General features: G+C 43.7%; 2 protein-coding genes across 8 annotated transcripts in view; one reads left to right on the top strand and one right to left on the bottom strand.

Annotated features, from left to right (window-relative positions):
* The window catches only part of JPH1 (junctophilin 1), a 79529-nt gene extending 63033 nt beyond the window's left edge, over positions 1-16496 (bottom strand). For all 5 annotated transcript variants that reach the window (XM_045810170.2, XM_045810169.2, XM_045810172.2 and 2 more), the window contains exons 1-2: positions 15841-16496; positions 9684-10443 (exon numbers count right to left, since the gene is read on the bottom strand). In XM_045810170.2, the coding sequence (XP_045666126.2) occupies positions 9684-10443; positions 15841-16219 (1139 nt within the window). In that variant the 5' untranslated portion in view covers positions 16220-16496. The remainder of the gene's footprint in view (positions 1-9683; positions 10444-15840) is intronic.
* A 105-nt stretch (positions 16497-16601) lies between these two features.
* The window catches only part of GDAP1 (ganglioside induced differentiation associated protein 1), a 44661-nt gene continuing 34627 nt past the window's right edge, over positions 16602-26635 (top strand). For 2 of the 3 annotated variants that reach the window (XM_045810184.2, XM_045810183.2), the window contains exons 1-2: positions 16602-16842; positions 17264-17409. The gene's annotated coding sequence lies outside the window, so the exon portion shown is untranslated. Of the gene's footprint in view, positions 16843-17197; positions 17410-26635 lie in introns of all 3 variants that reach the window. The other variant, XM_087864797.1, reaches the window with a different exon arrangement.

Raw genomic sequence — 26635 nt, 5'->3', positions numbered from 1 at the left:
AACTTGGGGGTCAGTCTGACTCTGCCTCTTCTAGGTTTAACACATTTATTCAACCAACCATCAAGTCCTACTGAGTCTGCTGGGGAGGCTGTCACCCATACATGCGCTTCTTTCCATCCCCACTGTCACTGCTTAGCTTTGCCCATAGGTTCTTACCTAGATTACTAGTTAGCAGATTACTACTTAATCCGCCTCCAGGTTTATTGCCCTTTGCTCTTCCCAGTCCCTATACCACCTGCATCCAGAGTGATCTTTCTAAATACGATCATGTAATTCTTGTGCCTAAAGCTATCAGTAGCTCTCCCCAGTCTTTGTGATAATGTCCAAACTCCCCCTTATAGGTCAGTGAGCCCCTACTTACTTCTCCGTCTTATCTCTCAACACCCCCCCACAGCCAGTAGCCTCTTCTCAAGCCATATTTTCGAGCCATACCAAACATTTTACAGTATGCCAAATACATGTGGGCCATTATCCTTTGCACCCTTCTCTATCTTTTTCTGGAAAACACCTACACATCCTTTGGTTTTCAAGCTGGATACCACCTGCACAATCATGCCTCCAGTCCCAGGCTATGATTAAGCTCCTCCTATGTGCTCCCTAAGCTCAGAGCAAGGGGCCAACCACCTGAGAGGTAACTGCATTTTTATCTGTCCTAACATGTGACAGAAAGGACTGGATCATAATCATTATTTTACATTAACATAGTTTGTCATCGATTCATATTATAAGAGTGATTAAAATTAATATTTCATGGAGATAAAAACCAAGCCTTATGAAATGGACTGGTAACTTAGTGTCTTTTCTGCAAATCCAGACCAGGGTGTTAATCAATGTGTTAACTAATGACCCTTCCACCGCATTTGCCTCTTTGCAAGATAATCTATCAGTCACAGCTCAACTGGTTCTCAGATCACTGGGGTGAGCAAGAGGGACGGGAGTGAGTAACAAGGGCTGGTGGAGGGTGGGTATGGCTCCTCCATTCCTACTCCTGAACTCGAAACTCCAGCTTCTGTGGGATTTCTCCTCAACACATTTTGACTAATAGGCTCCCCACGTGAATATCAAATCTTTCCCTTAACGGATGGAAGTGAATGTAAGAAATCCTGAAAAGTAATTCAACAACTCCCACAGCAATGTAAAAAACTAAACAGAGAGGGATCTCTGGACCAAGCCACCTGAGATCAAAACTTGATGGACCAGACGCAGCAAAACTCGGCAGAATTTTAACCTTATTCAGAAGTTTTCAAAAACTAACAAAAATATAGCAAAGTTATTTGTTAATCTCTGGCATGATCAATTGTTTTAAAAATGCTAGAAAATGAATTAATGTATTTTACTTGGCTTGAATATGTTTCTTTTGGCACACAGGGAAATCCTAAGAGGATTTGACTTCAAAGAGTCGCACTCTTTTGGTGGCGATCTTAACCCCTTACATATTAATTAAATTCCCGATAAAGAAGCTTATTTTGCATTGAGCATATTATACGAATAAATGTGAAACACCAACTGAAATAGAAGGACAAAATTATTAAAAGCTTATTTGGTTTTATTCTCAAGAGGCCGTTGTACTAAAGCTGAATGACTTACATAAATACCTTTGGCATTTGTTGGATCCTGTTCCCAAACACAATGTTCATATTTCATCTATAATAAGAAAAGCATCTCAAAGATTTGCAAGGCACTAGTCTTGCAAGCGTCCAGTTTGGTGTCTTGAGTCAAGTGAGATTGGCAGCGTCAGCTTAATCCATAATGGAAAGTTGTGCGCGGGGCGCTTGGGCTGCCTGGCAGCTGCGGCTCAGAGGAGTCTCCCAGCTGTGTTAGCATGCACACAGAACGCTGCCTCTTGCCCGAAAACAGAGTATCTCCAGGTCAAGGCTAGAAGTTGTATGGGGTACACGGGATGGAACATGAAGAGTATCACACCTTTGGCGTTCTGGGAAACACAGTGCGGGGGGCGGGGGGGAGCTTCCGGTACAAAGGAAGCTATACTAGAAAGTAACTGCTGCTTTAATTCTTCATATTTACAGAATCAGGAAAAATGTCATGCTTTGGAGATAAATGAGCTCCAATCTGCTGCAGTTTGTACTGTCTAAGCAAACTCTGATTTCTATAGTTAAAACAAGGCCAACACGTGTCCCCAAAACCTAGCTTATTATCTCCCTGGAATGTTGCTTTTTCCCTCCAGTCTTTGCAGCCAGTTTTCACCAAGTAGGTTTCTGCAGAATTCAACATTACCTCATATCCCATTCATACCACACACAGACAGCATCTTCTCCTTATGCTCTTGGCTTAATCAAAGTGGAGATGTTTTTAATGGCCCACGAGTCTGCATAACTGTGACCCTCCCATTGTTATGGCATAAGACCCATTTTCATTAAATTTGTATTGCTTGAACCTACTTGTTCATCATTAAAACACACGTGCCCCCCTCCTCCAACTCAAGGCCTCATTTTCTGAATGGGCCTGGACGTGGGAAGGTTGGATGAAGGGTTTTTAAAGAAAGGTCTTCAGAAACAAGATACCCTAAGAAAGTTTTACAAGGTTCCCATAACACAGTATGTTCCCATGTTACGTGTAATGACCTGCTAAGCATGAGGTACCCTAACATCAGAGCTGAAGGAGAGAAGCCGGGCATGTTCCCATCATATCCCTGGAGTTCCATCCTATCCAAGCTTTACCCCTTGTTTGGGGGCAGGACCGAGCAGACGCCTCGGTATCTTTCTGGTTTCAGCTGCTCCCTCTGCACACCCACACAGAAAATCCTCAGTGACTGCTTGGCCCATGAAGAAGTCCTGGGCCCCTCAATACAGAGAAGTACAGCTTTCTTTAAACAGCCTGGACAAGAATGTGAGGAAATTAGAGCAGGCTCTTCACTCTCGCCCATGGGAAATGGGCATTCTTTGGTTAAAAAGGAGAAGCATGTGTTTAAAATTTTTATGAGCAATACAAAAAATATAATATGCCAAAGACAATGGTGACCTACGCTAGTGTACCTACACAATATGAAGATAAAAATCTTTATTACCTCACATCGTCTTCAGAACATTACCCTGGCATACCTTGATACAAATACATATGCCATTTCCTTGCTCAGTTTCTTTTCAATCTTAAAAAATAAAATCGCCTGTTGACCGTGTATTGACTTCACAGAGATCTGAGGCTAGGAAAGGGGGGAGTCTTGATCCATGCTCACATCTAAACACAGGTGGTCGCGCTTGGTGGATTTAACTCCATTCCTTTTGCTTCTCCCTATTTCTGCTTCCCAAGCCTTCCTTCCCTTTCTTTTTCCTTCCTCCCTCCCTCCATCTTTACCTCTATCCCAGTCTGGCTTCTTGGTCATCCATCAACTGCTCCTTTTGGGAATGACACTTGTACAATGGACGCATTCTCCAAAACATGAACTAGGTATGGTGGTTCACAGTTTACATACTAAGAGCCCTGTGATATCCACTCTCTCACTCTTAAGACAACCCTCCTGAAGAAAGAGGCAACTATCAATCCCCATTCACAGTAACTTTTCTGCACTTCGGCCTGAGCGTATTAACCAAGCCTCGGGAATCTGTTCGTAGAAGGGCTAGCGGCAACAGGTGGAAAAGCGTGACAGGCAGCAAAGGCTGAGAGGGAAGAGCACCGGAAGTGTAACTAATGAAAATCGTTAATGCTGTCAACACTGAATTCCCACATTTTAGGTGATTTCCCCCCAGATTTCTTTGCCTGTTTAACAGCTTCTTCATTAAAATGGCTTATAAGACATTACAAAAAATTCAACCTTCCTGCAAAAATCATTTATGCTAAAAACTGAACATTCACCAGAGCTCCAGGAAAAGAAATAAAAAAACTCATGGAAAAGATAATTTTAAAAATACGAAAGGACTACTAACACTAGAGAAAAGAAACAGAATAAACCAGAATTTTGATTTGCAAAAGAGAACTAGAATCCGTTTGTCCAAGTGAATTTAAGAATTTCAAATTCCTGGCCCTTCACAATAACTTGGCAGGGACTGAGCCTTTTCCCTAAAATTGGTAGAAGTTTAATTTGGATCCGTAATGTGCACTGACTCATGGTCGACTCTGGGTTTTAATTACTAATAAGCGAAGTGTGAATCAAGTCAAGTAATTTTGTAAGGAACCGTTCTATTGAACATGATCATTTGAGCTCAAGAAAAATGGCAAAAAAAAAAAAAAAAAAAAAGTAAGACAAGAAAAACCTTCAAAAGGAAATAAAGACAGCTAAAAATTTAGCAAACAGATTCCTAAAAAGCAGTACGCTCTTACGTTCTGACCAATCACATATTTTGGTGATGTCAAATAAGTAGGATGAGCTAATATTTTTATAATGAGTTTAAGTTGACTTCCTGGAGTTTCCAGATCTGTTTAAGGGAAGCACTCACATGTGTCACTGGACCAGCTCATCCCTATGAAGAATGGAGATAAGAGTTTGGCTTAACCTCAAGTTCTTATTCCCTCGCCATGCCTTAGTAATGACTCTTTAATGATGTTGACCTAGCTAAGGAAAAGCATACCTGTAACCCATACTTCTGCATTTTCTGTACTTCCTTGGTTACTGCCAGATTATATCATGATGACTTACGAGCGCTATGTTTCCTTCCTCTAAAGCTGGTTTATAAATGCCCAAGAAAACAGAATTAGAAGCCCTGGGAGTGTGTACAGCCTAGGAAGTGAGAATTTAATTCACTCATTCATCAAATATTTACCAGAGCCCTTACGAAAGTGCCCTGATCTAAACTAGCTGCTGGGTGCGGGAAAGCGAGCAAAGCTGCCTTCGGGGTCTGGCTTTCCGATCTAGTTGGAGAGAGAGATACCAAATACAGTGAAGTACGATGACAACTCGGACAAATGGGCATTTAGGTGGAAGGGGGTGGCAGTGGGGTGGGAGGGTGTGGCCTTAGGGAAATCTTCCCTGAAGAGACTTGATGCCTAAGGCGGAAGCCGGAGCAAGCCGGAGGGGCTAGCTGGGGCGAGGGCCACCAGACCGAGGGAGGGGATGAGCACAGACTTCCCTTAGAACCGAAGGAAAGCCACGGTGGCTGAATCATTCAGGCCGTGGAGGAAAGAGGGAGACTGTTAAGGAATTATATCTTTTTAGAAGAAAAATATGGGAAATAATATTTTTCAGGTGGGATTTTGGGGGAAAAAAGTGTCATTTTTTTATATTAAAGTCCAAAATTGGCAACATGGAATCAATCTCTCGTTCTGAAAGCAGGTACGGCAAGTTCGGCTGTGCAGCAGCTCCCCGGAGCTGCAGGCCTCCACATTCTATCTGGTGTTTCCACCCCCCTGTACAACTACATCTGTGCCGGGCCCCGCAGGGCTAGGGCTGGGCCAGACACAGTCCAGGGCTCCCTCCCAACATTACCTGTCTTGGGGCTGCTGTCACCCCCTGAAGTTTGGGAGAGACTGGGAGCAGCAGTCACTGACAGTTCACGGTAGTCTCGGAAGCCTGTCCAGCCACACACCCTCCCAGCTTCAGTGAGGCCACCACAGAGTCAGAGAACGGTGGTCCACTCTATCCTCCCACTTTATTTTCTTTCTTTTAATCTGTGTGATACGACGAAGCCAGCCTGTGGTTCTCAAGTGCTTGAGGACAGCCCTCTCCCATCCCTGTCACCAGCCATCTTCTATCCTTTAGCATGATAATCATGTCCTCTGGGGCTCGGAGTCTACAAAGCTCTTCTTCTGTCTACATCCTTTTCTAAATTATCTGCTCTTTTCCACAGAAGTATGGGTCTCTAAGGACCACTTACTGGCTACCTCAGCGAAATGCCTCCTTAAAATATTCTTCTTCAAATTCTTCCTTAAAATATTTTTCTCAAGGAATAGTATTTTGAACATCTCTTAGGCAATGACTGAGGACAAGAGTTATATGGAGTAAAAATGATCAAATGAGAACTGTAATCGAAACAAGAGGAATAGTGGGGTCATCTTGGGCAGAGCTGTGGTCTCCGCCTCTGAACATGAGGGGCTTGAAATATTCAGAGTTGCTCCCCTACCTCTTGAACATTTCTTAAAATACAAGGTTGAGACATTTTCTCAATTCCAGGAGATCACTTTTACGCACAGGACCAAGACAAGAAGAGATGAAAATGTTTTGTTACATCTTATAGTCATAGTACTTTTTAGATCAGAACAGAAACCTGAAGAAAAGTTATAGGAGTCAGCAAATTATTAGTGTCCCTTAGAGCTGTCACTCTTTAAATGCTAACCTGCTAGTAAACGATCAGTATCTACTAATTTTCTATCTGCTGCATTATTTCTACTATCTACTAACTGTTACGTGATCCTCACATTCCCTTTTCGATAAGAAGCAAGCAGGGGCCCGTAATACACCTTCTGAAATAAGCCTCCTGTGCTGTTTCCTGCGGAGACACACGACTCCCTCTTCAAGGAAGCAAAGGAAAGGTCCACAGACCTTCTTGAATCTCTGGGCTGGAGGTGGTTGGTTCCATGTCTCCTGATTCCCCTGAGGAGGATACCATTATTTTCTCTCAAAGCTAACTTGAAGCTTTGCTTCAAGATAATATAGGGTGATGGCACAAAAATGGATCCATTTTCCTGAGACTTAAAAATTCTCCGTAGCCTAAGAAATAATAGCAATAGAATAGTGATTAGCGCTATCTGGGTGGCAAACTGAGATGGTCGGTAACTATTACCATCTCCCTCTGTTGCTAATGGCGAATGAGGGATTTTGAGAGCTGCAGCTCCCAGGAGCCTTACTTTCTAGTTGTTATCCTACCACGACCAGGGCAGGACCAGGGGGAGAGTGTCACCTACGTTCTTAAATTTTTGCTACTTTTTAAAACCAAAACATTAACGGTAACTACTGGAGGATCCAGGAAGGACTGAGCAGACATTCGGGCATCATAAAAAGCCATGATTTATGACAATATAGTAAGAAGTCCGTTTCCCAGCCAGCAACCTCCAAAACCTTAATGGATGCTTTTTCTCTATTAAAAAAACCAAAAAGTTTTAATTATTTATTTCTTTTTTAAAGATTTATTTATTTCTGAAAGTGGGTGAGTGAGAGAGGGGCCCCGGGGAGGGGGAGAGGGAGAGAAAGAATCTCAAGCAGACTCCCTGCTGAGCGCAGAGCCCGCCTTGGGGCTCAATCTCATGACCCCAAGATCATGACCTGAGCCGAAATCAAGAGTCACATGCTTAACCAACTGAGCCACCCAGGTGACCCAAAAAAGTTTTTAAAAGAATGTATAACTTTAAGTTCAGAGCTACTGAAGGGGACTGTCAGTCCTTCAGCTACTTTCTACAAAAACAAGTGGCAAAACTCTGTACCTGAAGTAGTTATTAAAGCAATGAATCTGGAAAGGAGTAACAGTGAAAGTAAGACATAAAAGGTTAATTGAGTATTTTGTCTATTGCATCATTCAGACAGTAAACACTTCACATGAGATCTACCCTCTTAACAAATTTTTATGTGCACAAATCACATAACTACATGCACAATCACCTTGCTTAACTGAAACTTTAGAGCTGTTGAACAGCAGCTCCCCATCCCCCCTCCCTCCAGCCTCTGGCAACCACCATTTAACTCTGTTTCTAGGAGTCTGACCATGTTAGATACCTCATTTAAGTGGAATCATGCAATATTTGTCCTGTGACTGGCTTATTTCACTTAGTATAATGAATTGAGCATTTGCAAAATAGCTAAGTGAAATATTTATGAAGCAGTTAACTGGCTAAAAGTATATTTGTTGATTATCAACTATGTAATACAGTACTCTCAAACTACATTACCATCCCCAAGACACTTTCAACAGAGGGGATGTGGCTAGGGCTTGGGTAAGAGTTTTATGATACTAGCATAATCAGAGATCCTTGCATTACAAGCATTTCCCCTTCATTATTTAGATTCCTCCAATTTAAACTAACCATAAAAGTCAATAATTAAAGCAAGTGTAAGAAAATCATTTGCTAGAGTGTCCTGCACAGGTGTACTTTCCATCTGCCGAGATCGAACCGCCTCTACCAGATCACTGGGTTGTAAGGTGAAAACAAAGGGAAGAATCCAAGAGTGCATTTAAAATTACAGGCCAGGGCATAACCAAAGGTACATCACTAGCTCTAAAAGTTAGCTGAGAGCCAGGGGACACAGTATGATTAGATGTGCCAAGTATCCCATCTATAAGTACACTGACAAGCAAGTAACGCAACGCTCAGTGATCTGGGAAAACTATGATCTAAGATAAAGGATGCTCAGCAGAGAAGAGAGGTGAGGCCCTTCCTGAAAGTCTGTGCTGATCAACAAAAAATATTAACTTTAAAACAGGATGAGTTTGGGATAAAGATGGAAACCCTGAAGACTTTTACTGTATATCTCAATATAATGCAAAAAATAAGACCAAGTAGTGCTTCAGGTACTAAGAAGTAAACAACTGCCATAAAATATATATATTTTTAATAGAAACTTCTTAAGTCTGAAAGTATTCTGTTGAACCACACGAGACTGCCATTTTTTGAACATCAAAAGGTCCAAATATCAGTAGTTTCATATGGCTCAGCCAAAGCAAAGGAGGTTTCATTTATTCAATGCTAAGAATAAAAATCTGAAGACATGCTAATATTTTGTGGCTTTGAAAGAAGGCGTACTTCTATGAGAAAATATTACTGAAGCAGGAAAAGATATATGCCTCAGGTCATACAAAACTGTGGCCAGTCATTGGCCATGTAAATAAGCCTAAAAATAATATTTTCCATTTATAACCATCCTTTTTTGTCTACAATAAGACAATTATATTCCCAATAGATTTCTCCATCCCTCTCACTGGATCCCTGAACCCAGCTATTAATGGTAAAGCTTCAGGCACATAGTCCTTCTGTGCCCACATACACCCCACTTCTCAATCTATAATTCACCGCTTTCTCCTACTCACTCCATCCCCTCTCTACTGCTCTACTTTCTTGCAACTTTGGCACACTGACAGTCCCATCTGTCCATGTCAGGTTCCCCCCACCCCCTTCCTTTTAATATGCCAGTGATCTAATCACGCCTGCTTAGAATGTGGTGATTTGTATGAGCCTTAGTCCCTCTGCCATTCCCATATAGCTGAGCTCTGTTGGGTTTTTTTTTTCTTTTGCAGTGATATATTTTTTAAAAATTATTATTTTTTTAATTTTGGGTAGTCAACGTACAGTGCAATATCGGTTTCTGGAGTAGAATTCAGTGATTCATCACTTACATACAACACCCAGGGCTCACCATAACAAGTGCCCTCCTTAACTTGGGTAGGAGCTCTGTTGTTTTAAAGAACGCATGCAAGATTTGGTCTCGTAACTTTCCATTTCTGCCATATCTAGATTTTTATGCCTTCTTAAACAACACCACCAACCAACCAAAAAACACCCCTGAAAGTAACTTTCTGGATTCCTGGAAATGCACAGGGTCTGAGCAACCTGACGTTAAGTATCAGGGAAATAATTCGTAACAGGAAGGGGATCTCAATGTGCCTTCAACATTTCGTGATGATGGTGTTTCAGAACAGTGCAGGTACATTTCTGACTCATTCCATTGCACTTCATCATTTTCTAACTTTGGTTCTGGCAGTTGTACAGGCTCTTTGGTGAGGTTACCAACAGAATGACAAACATAATATTTGATATCCCACTGTTTTGAAGGACCAGGCACAACCACCCACCCTGCACTGACATACCTTGAATTTGCTATTTCCACTTTGGTTCTTGCCATGGCAGCTGCCCTTTGCGCGCCTTCAATTGCTCTGTCCACCTTCTCCCTAGTTTTTGTATTTCTTATTGGTATGAGCTGCTTCCTTATTCCACGGACCAGAATATTATTTTTGTATTTTCCCTCTTCTTTGGAGCCGTCAGGAAACACGGTGCAGCCATACCCGTGCCTCTTGTTATTTGCCCACTCGCCTTCATACTTCATGCCGTTGGAGCGCTCGCTAATGCCGAAACCATTGCGCTTGTCGTTCTTCCACTCGCCCATGTAGGTTTCCGTGGTGGTGGCATCGACGTGGTCTTCCACGGGGCAAAAATCACAATCTACGTCGCCGAAGCTGATCGTGGAGTTGGCATCGCTAGAACTAATTCTGCTCATGGCCGCGTCGCTGCGGACTGAGCTGCGCTTACTGGAGATGGAAGACTTGGATTCGGACTTGCGAAGTTTCATGCTTCCGAGAAGGGAGCCCCTTCGGAAGAGGCCGCCCTTCTTCTTGCCCGCAAGCTCGGCGTCGGCATGGAAGTTGAGCACGAAGCCGCCGCGGGTGCCGGCGGGACTGTCGGCAGCGGCCGCGGCGTCGTGGAGCACGCTGCCGTTGCTCTGCTCGCTGCGCAGCGAGGCCATGGAGGTGCGCAGCGGCGAGCGGATCACCGTGGCCATGCCGTAGGGCACGCTCTGGCGCACGCCGTAGCCATGCCGCATGCCGCCGGCCCACTGGCCCTGGTAGGTACCTTCGAGAGACCGTGAGAAAGCGCAGCGTGAGTCGGGGTCAGAAGGGATGCCATCTCGGCTGCAAGCACCCGGGTGCGCCCCGGGAGAGCCTGGCGCATAGAGCAGGCAGGCCCACGGTCAAATCCCACACATTTCCAAGTCAACTCTAAGCGCTACTTTTCATCCATTTATGAATTCCGCCCTGTAATTTTGTCTATGGCTTTAATGTAATTGCATAGCATTTTCCAATAGTCTGGTAACTTTTCATTTAAAATTTTATACGAGTGTTTCAGATGAAACTACTACTTTCTAATACAAAAAAAGTGATCATTAGAAAACAACTTTTCTTCTCTGACATTAACACAGCAAAATCCCCCAAAGGAAGGCAGTGTCACAGAAGATGAAATGAGTTCCATTTGTAAATTTTATTCTAATTTTACTCACTTAGCTGAAAACCTTTAAAAACCCTAGGTCTGTCACTATAACATTCCAACAGGCTCAAAGACTTAAAATTATTAGTGATCTGAATACTCGGGACATGGGTCATCAAATTATTTTACATTTTCTTTCATGTTCACCATTTTTTTAGGGTAGGGAAAACTGCTTAATGTTTAGGCTTATTATTTAGATTTGGGAGAGATTTTTGGAGCTAAGAGTGATTTGACAAATTCGATATGTATCCTGAATATAGGGAACCAATTAAAAAAAATGGGCAAGATTTTGTACTTCCAGGTGAAACGTTCAAGATTTGTCCTGTACTACTTCCAAATTTCTGCTTTTTCCTCGCCATTCTCTTCAAGGATTTCCCCAGTTTCTGACACTACATAATGAAACACACTGTGGACTAGAAGCACTCTGAGGGCAGGAATTATCTCCTAAACAAGCAAAATCTCCAGTCTCATGGCTTATGTGCCCTGTGGTCTGTAGGTATCTGATGACTTTACAGTAAATAGCTATGGCAGCTCTAAAGAATATACTATTTACCCCTAGACAAACTGAGATAAGGCCAGAGTAAAACTTCCACTAAAAGTATAGAATTCATCTCAGAGCAAAGGTGTGTTTGACCACGTCCCTTAAAACTTTGTTGATACCAGATCACTTTTTCAATGAATATTATGCCTTTTTAGGAATAGGATAATCTCTAAAGCATTTGTGTTCGGTGAGTTTTTCTATCAAATAAATTAGCGAAATAACCTGGTGCAGCTTTTTAAATCACACGAAAAACTGAATACTAAAATTAGGGAACTTAGGAATAAAATAAAAATTAGGGAACTTAGAATTTTCTTTTCAAAATCAGGGCGATTTCCTGTAACTAAAGGCACATTTTAAATTATAGTATCCCCCCAAAAGAAGCTATGTGGAAATTGTAAGATGTAATTACTTCTGTATTATTCGTAGTAACTCACAATATCATAGAAAATTAATCATGATTACAGTCTTTTTTGACCTCTTTCAGTTTCTGATTATATGAACCTACCTTGCAGTCACTTTTCATTTCATTTTAGATTTCCATTTACTTTTTAATAACTTGAGCTATGTATGCTAGTGGTTTTATATCAGTGTATTAATATGGGCTGATTATTTCACTGCATTTAAAACGAGCTATGTATGCTAGTGGTTTTATATCATTGTATTAATATGGGCTGATTATTTCACTGCATTTAAAACTGTAATGGCTCCAAAGTCAAAAGTTTTGAGAAATCTCAAAGACTACCTTCTCTTTCTGTTTAGTCTATTTATGTCATATAAACAGAGAACAGCAGGACAACAATGAAATTCTAAGTAGGTCTGGTACTATGAATGTCCTATTCCGGGTAAATGTGAAAGTCTTAACCCGACATTTATCAACTCGTGAGGAGGTAGATGGGCTACAGCTTTCTCAGAAGGATTAAACCCCAAAGGATAAGATAGTCACATAGAACATTCCAGGTTAAGAAGGTTCCTACTGAATATTAGCCATTTCCAAATACCACCACCTTAACAGGGAAGGGAATTAAATTATTAGGAAATTTCAACTTTGACTCTCCCTCTGCCTATATAGATAAAATATAAGTTCTACGATAAAAATTCTACAGCCTGACTTATAGGTACTAAAACAACCTTGTTTTAATTTAAAATATTTTGTTTCAACAAACAAATGATGCTATAATCATCTCCTACCTTTCTACATAACGACAATTTTGCAAGAACAGTTTCCAAAGGTGCTATTTGATATGTTTTATACTTTGAAAATGCAAACACACCATCTTAGTAAATGTTTAATACTGAGGGAAAATTAACAAGTAGTTTCCTTTAACTGGTATGTCCAAAAGTAAGATGAGTATTTAGAATTTCCAAATAAGTATCGCTTGAAAATCCAAGCAGTTTAAGGCAACAGCAGTAATTAGAAAGTTTAGGTTTCTGCTTAACTGTCAAACAGGGAAGGAGGGGCAACTAACTGCATTGGCCATGTTCCTATCCTATTTTGTTAAATCACAAAAGAAGACTTCTTCCACGGAATTGCTAAAAACCAATTTATAGTCAAACTGTTAGTAGTTCATCTGAAATTTAAAATAGGTTTAGTCAATGAACTTAGAAATAAAAAGGGCTGTTTTTTTAAATGAAGCCAGTGGGTTCCCTGCTGTCCAAATCGAGTTCTAATTAGTTCCTCCCCATTCCTCAAATAAAGATGCATATTTCACAAGTGTAAAAATTATTTTTACAGGTTTTGTTTTAAATTATGTTCTATGATTTTTTCGTCTGGGAGCTGGTTTTCTAGATATAGCCATTTTAAGTACATAATCTTGTAGTGGAAAGCATCCGGTTCAGAATGAGTTCCAGTCAAATGTAGACAGTGCTATGCCAAACTTATATTCATGTGCTATGAATGGGTATATGTAAGTATGCACATAGTTAATAAAGCAATGTGTCTTCCTAGATATTTTCAATAGTTTTATGACTGGCGGAAAAAAAATGAGGTATAGCAGATCAGAATTTATGCAAAAAATTCTGGGCACCTAGATTTGGATTTCATTAGTATGGTACGAATTTATTCTTAATATTCAGGCAGTTTTGGCAACACTTCATACACTTTCACTAATAAAATAAGTCAGTGATACTCTCCGTATGGAATTAATACTTCCTTCACCTTCTAGTTTAATGTTGTCACAAAATACATGGAATCAGATTTTCCCTAAGTTTGACAAAGGGTGCACAGGGATGGACAGGTGGTAGTGCAGAGACAAAAATAAACTGATTCTTAAGAATAGGGAAGGTGAGATTTCTTATTTTGGCCAAACTTTTGTATAAAGTAAGTTACACTTCTACTTAGACCCCACTTTATGATTAGGGACTTTCTAATTAAATGAAGTGACGTATGAAAGAAAGCAGAAAATCAACTAGCACAGAGTAGACATTCAAAGTGATTTTTAAGGTTTTTTTTTTCCCCTTCCTAATTGGTAGCATATTTGTGATTTTTTGTTGTTTTTGTTTTTTTTTTTTTGGTAGAAAAGGAAAACCACAGTCCTACAATGATGTCAAATTTTAAGGGTTTAAGAAATGTTTTGAAGTTAGTTTTAAATCAGAAGGCAGATTATCCAGAGTCATCCTGGTCACTTATTTGACCTTCTACAACACATACATAGAGGATCTTTATTGTGTCGTGTGTGTGTGTGTGTGTGTGTGTGTGTGTGTATTTGCGAAGTATAAGGAATCCTCTAAACCAAGAGATTTTGTTTAATGAGTAGTAACTTTAAAAGAAGACTTCTTTTATTTATTACTTACTTAAGACTAATTTATTTTTAACCTTCCCAAACTGAAGAGAACTATCCTTGGCCTTCTTGAGATTATAAAATAACGTGCACATTTTAAAAACTGAATTTTGCATTCTACTTTTGAGCATGGAATTTAGTTATATTACAGACCTAAGGCCTCCGATAAAATCCAATCACAAGCTAACATATTTATAGGGCTGTCAACCAAGGCACTATATGCCCATTCAGAACATTTAAGGGCCCTCATTAACTACTGTGAAACTCAAGACTCCCGGAGCCCATATAAAAGTGTTAGAGAAAGTTTTCCCCCCCTTTTAATCCATGAGAACCATATCTTATATTTGTACCGTAGGACGAAGAGATGTCCTTTTTATCATATTGTACCATTGAATCCTACATTTTGCATTTGAAATACAGCCCAAGTGTTCTGAGTAAGTGAACTGTACAAATTGTATAAGCTTTTATGCAGTGGGCTGGAGAAACTTTTAATTGGATCCTTTTAATTCCCTTCAACTCTGAGCTGTGTAAAGACAAAAGTTGACACTGCCTCCCCTAACCTTTTTCAATTAACTATGATTATGTTTATCATCAGAAAATGTATTTTGCCAAAGCATAAGCCATTCATCCTTCTCAGCTTATTACACCAGTAAATTCATCAGATTTTGACACCTGTTTCAGTAATGGGTATTCTTCCTAATTTAAAAAAAAAAAGAACTCAGCCCTATTATATACACATTTGACAAAACTGTTAAATATTAAAATCAGATGAATTTTGTTCATAGCTAGCATCCTGAGGTCATACAACCTTAGTGCAGTTTGGTGATTCCATATTGCCATTCTCTGGAGTAAAGTGACTACTAAACTAGCAACTGTAGGAATGGATCTTTCGGATATAGTTCTTAAAACGTAAACTTCTTTGTTCATTTCTAAGACATTTTCCTGGTAACTTGCCCAAAGATCTCCAGGTCAACAATGGCTACCATTCTTTTGATGGAAAACCACTACTTCAAGAAACCCAGTGAAAACCGGGAAGGGAAACCCACACCCTCTGAGCCCCACCTGCATCAGGTGGCCTCTCCACTTCCATAGCTAGGATGTTTCCAAATGCACTCCAAATAAGGTACAATTCCCCTACATCCTAGTTATGGGGTTTTGGCTTCTATCTTTAGGCTACTAGAGGACCAGAAGCGAAATACGACTCCACGTGAAACCAATCCGGGGAGCGGTCAGTACCGACCGCCAGCCTCACAAGCCCAGGGCGTTCGCTCTAACTCCACGGGAGTGGCGTTTTCAAACCGGACCGGGAGAGGGAGGGATCAGGAACGTAATGTGACGGGCTCAAGTGACAGCGTCCTCTCTCCTGCCCAACCCACCCGGGCGTCGCTCCCTCCTGGTGGCAGTGCAGTGCTGGCGCCCGCCAGGTATATTCACGCCTTGCTCCCCCGGGTGTGGACACACTGCCCGTTCCAAGAACCGGGTCAAATCAAACCCCCGCGCACTAGTCGCGTCTCAACGCTGGCGCGGGAGAAGGGTGGGAGGCTTCCCCAGGTGTTTTGGCGGGTTTCCGGACACGTGCGCCTCTCGTCCTCCCCGCTTCCCCGCAGCCTGGGCAAAGCCCACCGCACCAGCTCACGGAACAGCCGAGCCGCCTGCGACGCTGCTCACCTCCGTCCCCGTAGGTCTCCACGCCGTACCCGTCCTGCAGCCCGTTACTCCAGGTACCCTCGTAGCGAGCGGGGGTGCACAGGCTCTGCCGGACCCCGTAGCGCCCCTTGAAACCATGTGACCACTCCCCCCGGTACATCCACTTGCCCTTCGTCTCCACCCCCAGCCCGTGCCGCTTGCCCTGCGCCCAGTAGCCCTGGTAGGTGTTGCCGCTGGGCCAGGTGTAGCCTCCAGCCACCTCGAAGCCGTGCGACCAGGAGCCCGAGTACTCGCCCTGGCCCTTGGGCCCCGTGCAGATGCCATGCCCGTGCGCCTTGCCCTCCTCCCAGCCGCCGCAGTAGGTGCCGCCATCGTCGAAGTCGAACCTTCCGCCCGTCATTCGGGGGGCAGCCCCGGCGCGCTCCCCGCGGGGGCACGGACGCGGGCAGAGCTGGGCACGGCAGGGTGTAGCTCGGGGATGGGGGCCCGGCGGGCGAGCTCACGACAGCGCCCCGGGCAGCTCGCGCCGCCGCTCGGCTCCAGTCCGACGCCGCCCCCGTCCTCCCCTCTTCTTTCGCCGCCGCCACTGCCGCCTTCCTCCTTCTCCTCCTCCTCCGCGGCCGCCGCCTTCCCCGCCGCCGCCCGGGCCAGCGCCGCGCGCGAGAGGACAGCACAGGCTCCGGAGCGGACCTTCAGCTGCTCCCGCCCGCCCACGTGAGCCGGGCACCGCCCCGCGCCCGCCCCTCGTCCCCTCCCCGGGCGCCGAGGCCCGGCCCCGCGGCGCTCGGGCCCCACCCGGCCCTGCCCCCAGCCCCGGGAGCCAACGCTTCCCCGGCGGGCGCGGGGAGCGGTTGGCGCGCGTCTGTTCGCGCAGTGGGATGCCGGTGGGAGGGCAAGTGTACCCAGGGACGAGCGAGAATCCCTGCGGGTAGACGAAGGCGCGGCTGCATGTGTGGGGGCAGCTCGCGGGCGGCGGAGCCTCCTGTGTTTGTGTTTGGGGTTTATCAAAGTGGTAAAGCGCCTGTAAGTGCGACCACGTGTGTTGAGGGAAAACTCCTGTATACGTGTTTGTCTGCATGGGGTTTGTACTTGCATTTTTTTGGGCATTCCAACTTGTGTACTGTTGCATTTGTCATGCTCAGCTGTCATCATGAATTAACATCTCCTAGATATATGTATGCATGTGATATAAATCTCTGGCAGCCTAGATATAATTGTGCAGAATGTTCTTTTACACCTACCCATTTCTAAGCACATGTGTTTGCATTTATTTAATGAAGATACAGGGGGAGAGCAATGTAATTTGAAAAAGCACAGACTAAATTGGTTAGCTTTTTATTTGTAATAACGAAGAGTATGTTTTAATCTGTCTTTGCAGGGGTAAATGCAATTTCCTTTCACATCAGAGCCCCTAATGCCTCATTTGTTCTTCTGACAACCTTAGAAATTCTTCAGCCAGGAGCTCCGTACCCAACAGGCAGACGGCTCAGTCTGTGGATATTGTATAAATGTCTGGAATGTACACCTGGTACCTCTCCACTGGTATCCACAGTTTAACAAAGTAAATAGAAGATCTCAAGGAGGAATATGGTAAGTAAAACACTGCTCTGAACTTACAAAAAGTCTGTGACCTAAAAAACTGGGGACAGGTGTCAGCTGATCTACTTTCCAGCTACAACACTGTTTTGTTGAGTTCACTTTAGGCAACTCTTAAACTTGCAAACCTCTATTTCACCATCTGCCAAATGGGAATGACAAGATTTGTTTTTCTCTCCCTATGTGAGATATTAACTTGAGTATGTTGTGGTACAGTGCAAAGCCAAGAATTATAGATTTGGTAATAGGCAAGTTGAATCAGTATTGCCTGTGGTGAAAGCAGCCATTGGTCTCAACCTGACCACCAAAATACTTGCGGGAGACCTTTCTGTGGTTCATAGCCTGGGGTCTGAGGTTGGCTTCCCTGAGGACACTGCTTTGCAGGGTATTCACGCTATTCCTTAGGCTGAGAGGCTTTGGATGACTGGGGGAGCACCAGAGGCTGCCAGAGTTTCTCTCAGTAGGTATTTGATAATCAGATAAAAATGATCTGAAGTCAGGATAAGGAGCAGGGGAAAAACAGACTAAACTGTGCAGAAAAATGAACGGAAATTGACCTTGATTGGCTCTATCTCAGCACTGGAGCTGGCCTTTCCTGCTTATCTGGCTGAAATACTGGAAAAAAAAAAACACCTCAGTTTACACAGGACCAAATCACCAAAGAGAATTAGAAACTCTCATCCATGGCACTGCCTGCAGAGTGGCCAGGAATAGTGCTTACCCTAGTGGCCTGAAATAATTTCGCATCTTGCTCAGCATCTTGTCCTGGACTAGGGATTGATTTAGGCCACTGGGAAAATGAGGGCCCAGGTCTTTGCTGCTGAACCATAATTCCATTTCTCTATTATGAGATACACCAGGATCAGGAGCTCACATAGATGGACACATTGCCATCTATTTTGGGGTTCTATCTGATATGAAAAACAGTGTGGTTGCTCCAACCAACATATTTTTCCTCTTTATAAACTGGCTTTTTTCATGAAGTCACCTTTGTCTTTTCCCTTTTTCTTTCTTCTTTTTTTTTTAAATCTACACCCATATGTGTTAGGATCCATATATGAATATTTCAGGGCTAAGTTTTTGTTTGCAAGCACGATGGAAACTTTTTTTTTTTTTCCCTAATGAGCTCTCATGCAGATGATGGATTTTCTGAAATAAACTAGCACAGAGCAAGTTTCTGGCTTCTGTGGTGGATGTCTAGTCCATCTGTGGTGGGTGGACAAAGGATGATGATGCACATATATTTGGAGAGAAGATGGAGATTTGGGGAACCAAGAAGATAGGGCCATTTATCGCTTAATCTATTTCTTGTTATCCCTAATAGATGTCTTCCTCGGAAGGCATCTTCATTAAAAGAAGAAAGATATCTGATACACCAAATACCTGATACAAAATTTCAAATAATCGTAATCCTAACCTGAGTCTGCCATTGGCTCTCTTCATGGAAGGATATTAGTTTTGAATTTTTGGTAGCTTCTAGAACTTTTGGCAAAGTAACTATACTAACCCATGCTTCCATTTACCTGCTGCAATCACAATGGAATGTTTCCCCAATCACCCTGATGGGTTCATTTGTGTAAGTGTTCAGGTTCAATAGCAATGGTGGGAGAAGAGGGAAACAGAACTAGGAGGAGGAAGGAGGTGCTGAGGATGATGGCAGAGCAGATAGTAGGCAGTGGAATAATGTTGCAATTCACTAGTCAGGGTTAGTCATGTCCTTATTTTCCCTCTCACTCTGAACCTTTGCCCTGGATAAGGGGGAGTTGAATTTAGCTTTAAGGAGGGATTAGTAAGAAGAGAATGTGAATGTTGGTTTGACAGGTGGGGTGGGGGAGGCCATTGAAGCCCAGGGGCTGACAACCACTGAACAGTTTCTTTTTCCCCATGCTCAAAACTCAGGTCTTCTAGGCTTCCGTTCTCCAAAATTTTGTAACAAAATGTAAGCCATTTTGAGTGTGAATGTCTAGTAACAACCTTTTGGTGAGGATGTTTTGTTTAGAATTTAGTTTTTTCTAATGAAGGTGTGTTTAAAAATGTAGTGGTGACTTCATTTTATTTACATATTAGAATTATTGAAATTCTTGATAAAAATTTACAAATGACAACAGCTAATCTGTAGGTGTTTATTGTCTACCGTGTGTTTGTTGCTTCAAGGTGTGTAAAAAAAGCACATACAATTAAAATTACTGGATTAAGTAAATCAAAATGATTATTACCAGCACATTTATAATAAAGCATTCGTAATGAGTTAAGAAATCCATCCACAACAAATACAAAAGAAATATGGTTATAAGCTTTGCAGAATACTTGATGTCAAAAGAGAAAGAAAATTCTAAAATTAATGGTCTTCACAACTTAGAAGGCAATTACTGAGTGCTGGATTCAGTGCTCAGTTCTTTACATGCATTAATGCATTTAAATCTCATATAATCCATGGGATTAATACTAGTATTATAACCTTTTTACAAAGAAGAAAATCAGGTTTAAGACATTTCTGTGCCCAGATCATTCCAGGTAGAAATGGTCTGGCTGGGATTCAAACCAGGTCTGTCTGACTCTAGAGGTGGTTCTCTTTATTACTATCCTTTATTGGATGGAGCAAGGATGAGAGCTTTCAAGTGGGGGAAGGAAGCAGGCTGGGTGGAGACCAGGCAGGGCTGGTGAAGGTGACTTTGATTTCTTATTTTTTAGAGTAGCTGGCCAGAAGAATGGTGATGCTACTGTCTAGGATTAAAGAAATGGAGAAAGAAATTAGAGAGATGGGAAGATAGGTTCACTAAGGAGAAGTGCAATCTATCCCAGAGGTGGTGTTCAGAAGGCGGTTGGGTAATGCTGGTCAAAAACTAGAAATACATTAGACAATAAGTAAACAATCCTTAATTCTCTCCTCTCTCTGGCAGCTGTTCAGTAGTGCCTCTCTTGGAGACTTGCATGGTGCACTTATTCTGCCTGTGGTCCACTCTTGTCTCCGTCTTCTCTAGGTCACTCCCTGATGTGCATCCAGGACTGGCAGCTTATGCCCTCTCTGCCCCACACGCTGTCCCCTGTCATTGTTCTGAGCGGGTTCATCCTGCCTCACAGTCCATTGTCTTGCCCAGTGCCCTAACCTTTATCTTAAGTCCTCAGACGCAGCCTGGACCTTACTTGGACCAAGATGTAGGCCAACTCTGAAAACTGAAAGTATACAATCCTACTCTTTGACAACACTCTGGTCTTTCTCACTCACTGAACAAGCCATTGACTTGCCAAAGTCTCTACTCCTTTGATGTGCTGTGCGTGGTCCTAGCCCTTCCCTGCCTGAAGTCCCCATCACACGTGCTTCCCATAGTAACCTCCTGGTGCCTGCCCATTCCCCAGTCTCATCCACTGCTCCTAGGAAGCCCCTTCTGGAGGCAATCACGTCATGTACCAGTTGCCATTGCAAACCCTGGGGGCAAGCCTCAGGTCAGTCCCTCCACACACAGCACATCTCTTCCCAGGCAACTTCCAGATGCCTGATACCTGAGCCCGGCTCGGCTCCGGCTCTTTCCTACTGAGCAGAGGGCTTGTCTTCTCCCTCAGGAGGAGGAGAGCTAACTTGGGAACATCTTCCCTCTTTTTTCCTCTCTCCGAAACTTTTCATTGGTTCTCATTTTCTTCCTTTCCCCACCCATCCATCCCAGAGGAAAAGATATCCTTTTTCCTCTCCTTGTTCTGAGTCAATTCCTTCTCTCATTTGAATGTGCTGTAATTTCTTTTCTTCCATCCAACAGCCTTGCTCCTGTGTCCTCTACATAAAAACAGTCCTACTTTCCTGGTGCTGCTTTCACCTCAAGTCCTCTGTGTTTGTTCTCAAAACCGCTGACCTTCTTGAAAGTGTATCTTATTCATAGAACCTCTATATTCAAGCATCGTACATGTTCATATATCCTATACATTCACACATCCCACCTCTCATTCTCATGCCTCTCGATTTGGGTTCTGTCCTCACTAGTCTGGTGAAGCTTATCTAGCCAGGAGGGACCTCGTAGCTGACAGATATAATGGCATCTCTTCAGTTTCTTTCTTTTTTTTTTTAAGGTAGTGTTTTAAAGATTTTATTTATTTATTTGTCAGAGAGAGGGAGAGAGAGAGAACAAGCAGGGGGAGCGTGAGAGGGAAGCAGGCTCCCCCCCCTGAGCAGAGAGCCTGATGCAGGATTTGATCCCAGGACCCTGGGACACTTAATGGACTGAGCCACCCAGGCGCCCCACATCTTCAGTTTCTATCCTGCTAGTGGCACCTGTGAATTCGAAACTTGTGAGCACTTCTCTCCTTCAGCGTCTAAAAAACCTGTCTCTCTCACCTCTGCTCATTCTCTTGCTCTCCCGCCACTTCAGCTGTCTTATTCCCCGTGTGTTCTTCTTATTATCCCTTTCCAGTCTCCTTAATTTTAGGCTGGCTTTTGTGTTCTAAGCATTAGCTTCTTGGTACCAGGATTTTGTATAATTGCTGGATATTTGTTGGCTTATTTTACACAACTAGACAATCCTGCCCTAGGGGCTAAGAGTCTAATTTAGAAATAGTCTAATTCAGATATAAAAACACCAGCTGAGCCTTTTTTAAGTCTCAAGGGCAGTGCTTTGGTTTCTTCCCATGCCTTGTCCCTTGTGGCTCTCTGCCTGCTCTTCCTAATGGGCAGAGATCCACGTGGACTTAGCGTACGTGTCCAATGATGAGGCTCACAGAGGGTTTCAGGAAAGTTCTCACAATGACAAAGATAAAAACAGATTAAAGGGAGACTTAAAAGGGGCAGTAAGCTTGAAGACACAGAGTGGATTGCAGGTCTGTCCCGAAGCCCCAGTCACTGAAGCAAAACATGAAGTGTATGTGTGTGCATGTCTGTGTGCACATGTGTGCATCTATGCACAAGTCTATATGATTCCTGGATTAGGGTTGGAGACACAGAGAAGTGTAAGGCTTGGACCTTGCTCCTAAGGATATAAAGTATCTATAAAGAGACAGGAGGTGAAAAAAGAAAAATAATAAAGGGACAGGGGAGGCAGCTATAAGCAGCGAATAAATGCCAAGTGTCCTAGGAGCTCAGAGGACCGAGGGATTGTGTGGGCCACGATAGTTCGTAGGAATCACAGGTGTATTGTTTAGCTTTGTGGGTAAAGTAGAAGGGCTGTACTTCCAGACATCGACACAGGATGACCTTTTTGCATGAAGAGCCACCTTACGGAAGGAGGGAATGAAGGGACCCCATGCCTGTGATTGTGAGAAAGAAGACCTCCTGGGACCTGCAGACACAGGATGATGGGTGTGTCTCTCTTGTGCTGCGTCAGAAGTCAGAGTGCTTCATTCTGAAAATGGGAAGATACTGAGGCATCTCAGCATTGGAAATAGCACGAATTGGGGTTGGCAAAGGAGTATAAAAGCATATTTGGAAGTGTTGGTTTTTTTGTAAAGTTTTTATTTAAATTTTATTTAAATTCCTATTAATATACAGTGTTATGGCACTTTGTAGAGCTTACGGAGAAGTAGGAACACCCCATGGGGCGGCCATGCAGGGCACAGCTCCAATCCCCCTTAGAGAGACCCTGCAGTGAGGAGGGTACTCGGCAGCCAGCCTCCGGCTCCCGCAACTTCAGATCTGCTGTGGTGTTCACATCAAGGCCACATTCTGCACTAGACACCCCCTCCAAGGTAAAAGGCAAACTGCTGTATCCCATGGCCTCTAATACAGAAAAGGTAGCCCTGTTGGGTCCTGGAAGCAACACAGATCACACTTAGAAACTGCTGCAGCCTGTATGGTAAGTGCCATGGCTGGGAGCTACCAGCTTTGAGAGGACTCAGAGCAGGAAAGAGTTCTGCAGGAGGCTCAGGCTGTGCTGCAAACAGCCCTGCCTCTTGGGCCATCCGATCGGGCAGATCCCTTCGTGTGGTGTTTGGTGTCAGTGGTGCGAAAAGATGCAATAGGGAGATCACGGCAAGCCCTGGTGGAAGAATCACAATGCAGGTCTATGGGGGATCCGAAGCAAGGCTATATATCGTCTGCAAAAGAGAACTGTCTCTCTTTAAGAAACAGTTCCTGGTAAGTTGCTTGACCTTGGTAGAAAAGGAATGCTTTACCATAGGACACCAAGTGACCAGTCATCTCGAATTTCCCATTATAAGCTGGGTCTTGTTGAACCTGCCAAGACAAATTCAGAAGGACCCAAAACAGTCTGCTATAGGTTGGACACAGTATAATCAGAATCAAGCTGAGTGGGAGCAGAGGGCATGATAAGCTACCAGAACAGGTTGTCCAGCCCCCATGTCCCCTCGTGTTACACTAAGCACCCCTTCTTTGGCTCTCACCTGTGGAAGATTAAGGTTCCATACAACCAGCTGAAAGAGGAAGAGAAGCCTGCACTCGGTTTATAGAAGGAAAGGCTCACTATATGGATGCAGCTGAAAATGAATGGAGACTGCACTCAGGAGTGGTCTTGAAAGTCTCTAGAGAGGGAAAATCTTCTTAAGGGGCAGGGGTGTGAGTGGTAAACCTGGTCATCTGTTTTGTATGGAAGGAAAAGTGGCATGAGGTGGAAATGTATGTAGATTTCCAGGTAATGGCCAACAACCTGGCCATCTAGTCAGAGGCCTGGAAGGAAGAGGACTGGAAGATTGGAGATGTGGAGCTCTAGGGTAGAGACATGGGATTGGGCATAACATGTGAAGAGGGGTTGCATGGCATCGCCTTCCGTGGGGGATACACTGAAAACCCAAGCAGACAAAAGGACTCAGGCAGTTGATGTCAGCCATCCTTCCTTGCCAACCATCCTAGATCTGGACCGAGGGCCATGTGAACTTAGTGGCCTCCATGGCAGAGATGGAGCTTATGCATGAGTGCAACAGGAAGGACTCACACTTATCAAGGCCAGTTTAGCAAATGCTGCCTCTGAATGTCCAACCTGCCGGCAACAGAGACTAGTCCTTGAGCATACCCATCATCCACTTAGTGACTATATATTGGGCCCCTTCCAGCCTGGAACAACCGGTGGTTTATCCTTTCTAGGAATAGACACCTGTTCTGGGTATGGGGTTTACCTATTCTGCCCACAGAACCTCAGCCAGTATCACCACTATCCAGGGGCTTACGGGATACCTAATGCACAAGCCTGGAATTTCACATAACATCACGAAAGATCAGGAGACCTACTTCAGAATGAATGAGGTCCTAAAGTGAGCCCTGACCATAGGATGCATTGGTCTTACTACATGCTGCATTTCATATTACATACTGCATGCCTCTCTTATCTGTGAGGAGCCAGCCTCACAGAATGATGGAATGGTCTCCTAAAGACACAGCTGAAGTTCCAGTTTGCTGGTAATAATCTGCAAAGATGGAGTAGTGTCCTTCAGGATGCAGTATACTCGCTAAATCAGCCTCTATGTAGCAGTGTATGCTCAGTGGGTTGAACCCATAGGCCCGGGAACTAAGAGGTGGAAGCAAGAGTACCTCACACAACATCATATCCAAACGACCTATTCAGGGTCTTTGTTTTTCCTTCCCATGTAACTCTGGGCTCCGCAGGGTCTCCAGTGGGGAAGTACTTTTGTAAGACGACAAAATGAAAGTCCTGTTGAACTGCAAATTCTGAGCAGGAGGAAGCTTTTATACAATGGGGACAGAAGGGAGTATGTGTAGAACACAGGTGGTCCATTGGGTACTTCCCAATACTCCACTGATCCCTTGTAACCATGGGTGCACACATTCAGCAACCCTAGTCTGAGAAGGGCATGATTTACCAAGGTTCGGACCCTCCAGGAATGAAGGTTTGGGTCACAGCACCAGGGAAGCCACCAAAACCTGCTGCTGTGGTAGCTCAGGGTAAGGGGCATTCAGAATGGTGAGAGGAAGAGGGAGAAGATAACCATCCACAGCCCCAAGACCTACTACAGTGACGGGGCTCCAATTTGTCCCATTGACTTCCCTTTCCTAAGCTTTCCCTTAAGAAGAGAGCTCCCCAAATGTGTGTGGAGAAGATGACTTTTGCAATGCAAGGAGAGATGGTAGTAGCCATGGTTGTGTATTGCTCAGACCTTGCTCCAAGAGGACTTGCTGCAAGGAGGGAGATTGGTCAGCAGCCTCGAGCTGCTGCATCTTTGGGTCCCGGCGGCATTCATGCTGCGGCCATGCTCCACCTAGACTGTCGCTAGCCAATAACTGAGAACAGTAGGATTACTAGAGCCAGACCTTCCTTCTCAACACAGCCTCTGCCAGGCTGACATTTCCTGTGCTCCCTATCGACGGCTGAAACTTTGCAGGGTACACTGCAGTCTGAGGCTCCTCTATCCATGCCTCCTTCATTCCCTCTTTCCTTTCAGGGGTTTCAGACCTGCATCGTGACCAAAAGGCTTTCCCCACCGACTCCTGCTTCCTCTGGCCTCTATCCTTCATGTGTGTTTCCCCAGTAATTCTCTAGTATGTCTAGTTCTGTCCTGGCATCTGCATCACTGCCCTGCCCTGATAGGTGAACTGATCACCGCAGTGATCTTTTAAAAATAAACACACAAACATACACATGCACACACACATACCTGTAATAAGTACAGGTGGGACTTGGTCAAAGAAAGATGAAGGTCTGACTCCGAACTTAATAAAATTGAATTGAAATTCAGATGTCCTGGTCTTTGAAAAAGAATGAGGAAGTTCTCTATGAACTGATACGGAAAAATCCCCAAGATCTATCAGCTGGAAAAAAGAAAAGTACAGAATACTGTATGTAACATGCTGTGTTTTTCTTTATTTGTATGTGTGTGAAACCTGTAAAGATACAGAGAAACATAAAGGGGGGCGCCTGGGTGGCGCAGTCGTTAAGAGTCTGCCTTCGGCTCAGGGCGTGATCCCGGCGTTATGGGATCGAGCCCCACATCAGGCTCCTCTGCTGTGAGCCTGCTTCTTCCTCTCCCTCTCCCCCTGCTTGTGTTCCCTCTCTCGCTGGCTGTCTCTCTGTCACATAAATAAATAAAATCTTTAGGAAAAAAAATAAAAATAAAAAATAAAGGGAGGGGATGGCAATGCTCCCTGAAGAGCATTTTGATTTGCTTTTATTTTGAACTTGAGATCGTACTACCTATTGATTAAATCGTAATCAGTCTTCACATCTTAGCATGTTATTTTAAAAATCAGTACTTTATGTGTGATTGAATAGAATCACATATTCCAGTTGGCATATGACGCAGTAATGTGTACAGTTCTGAGTGGATCTAATGA

Source organism: Ursus americanus, chromosome 9 (assembly GCF_024610735.1).
Source record: "Ursus americanus isolate L20-20 chromosome 9, mUrsAme1.1.p, whole genome shotgun sequence".
Classification (NCBI taxonomy): domain Eukaryota; kingdom Metazoa; phylum Chordata; class Mammalia; order Carnivora; family Ursidae; genus Ursus; species Ursus americanus.
The sequence above is the reverse complement of the archived record's forward strand: the minus strand, read 5'-3'. Positions and strand labels throughout refer to the sequence as shown.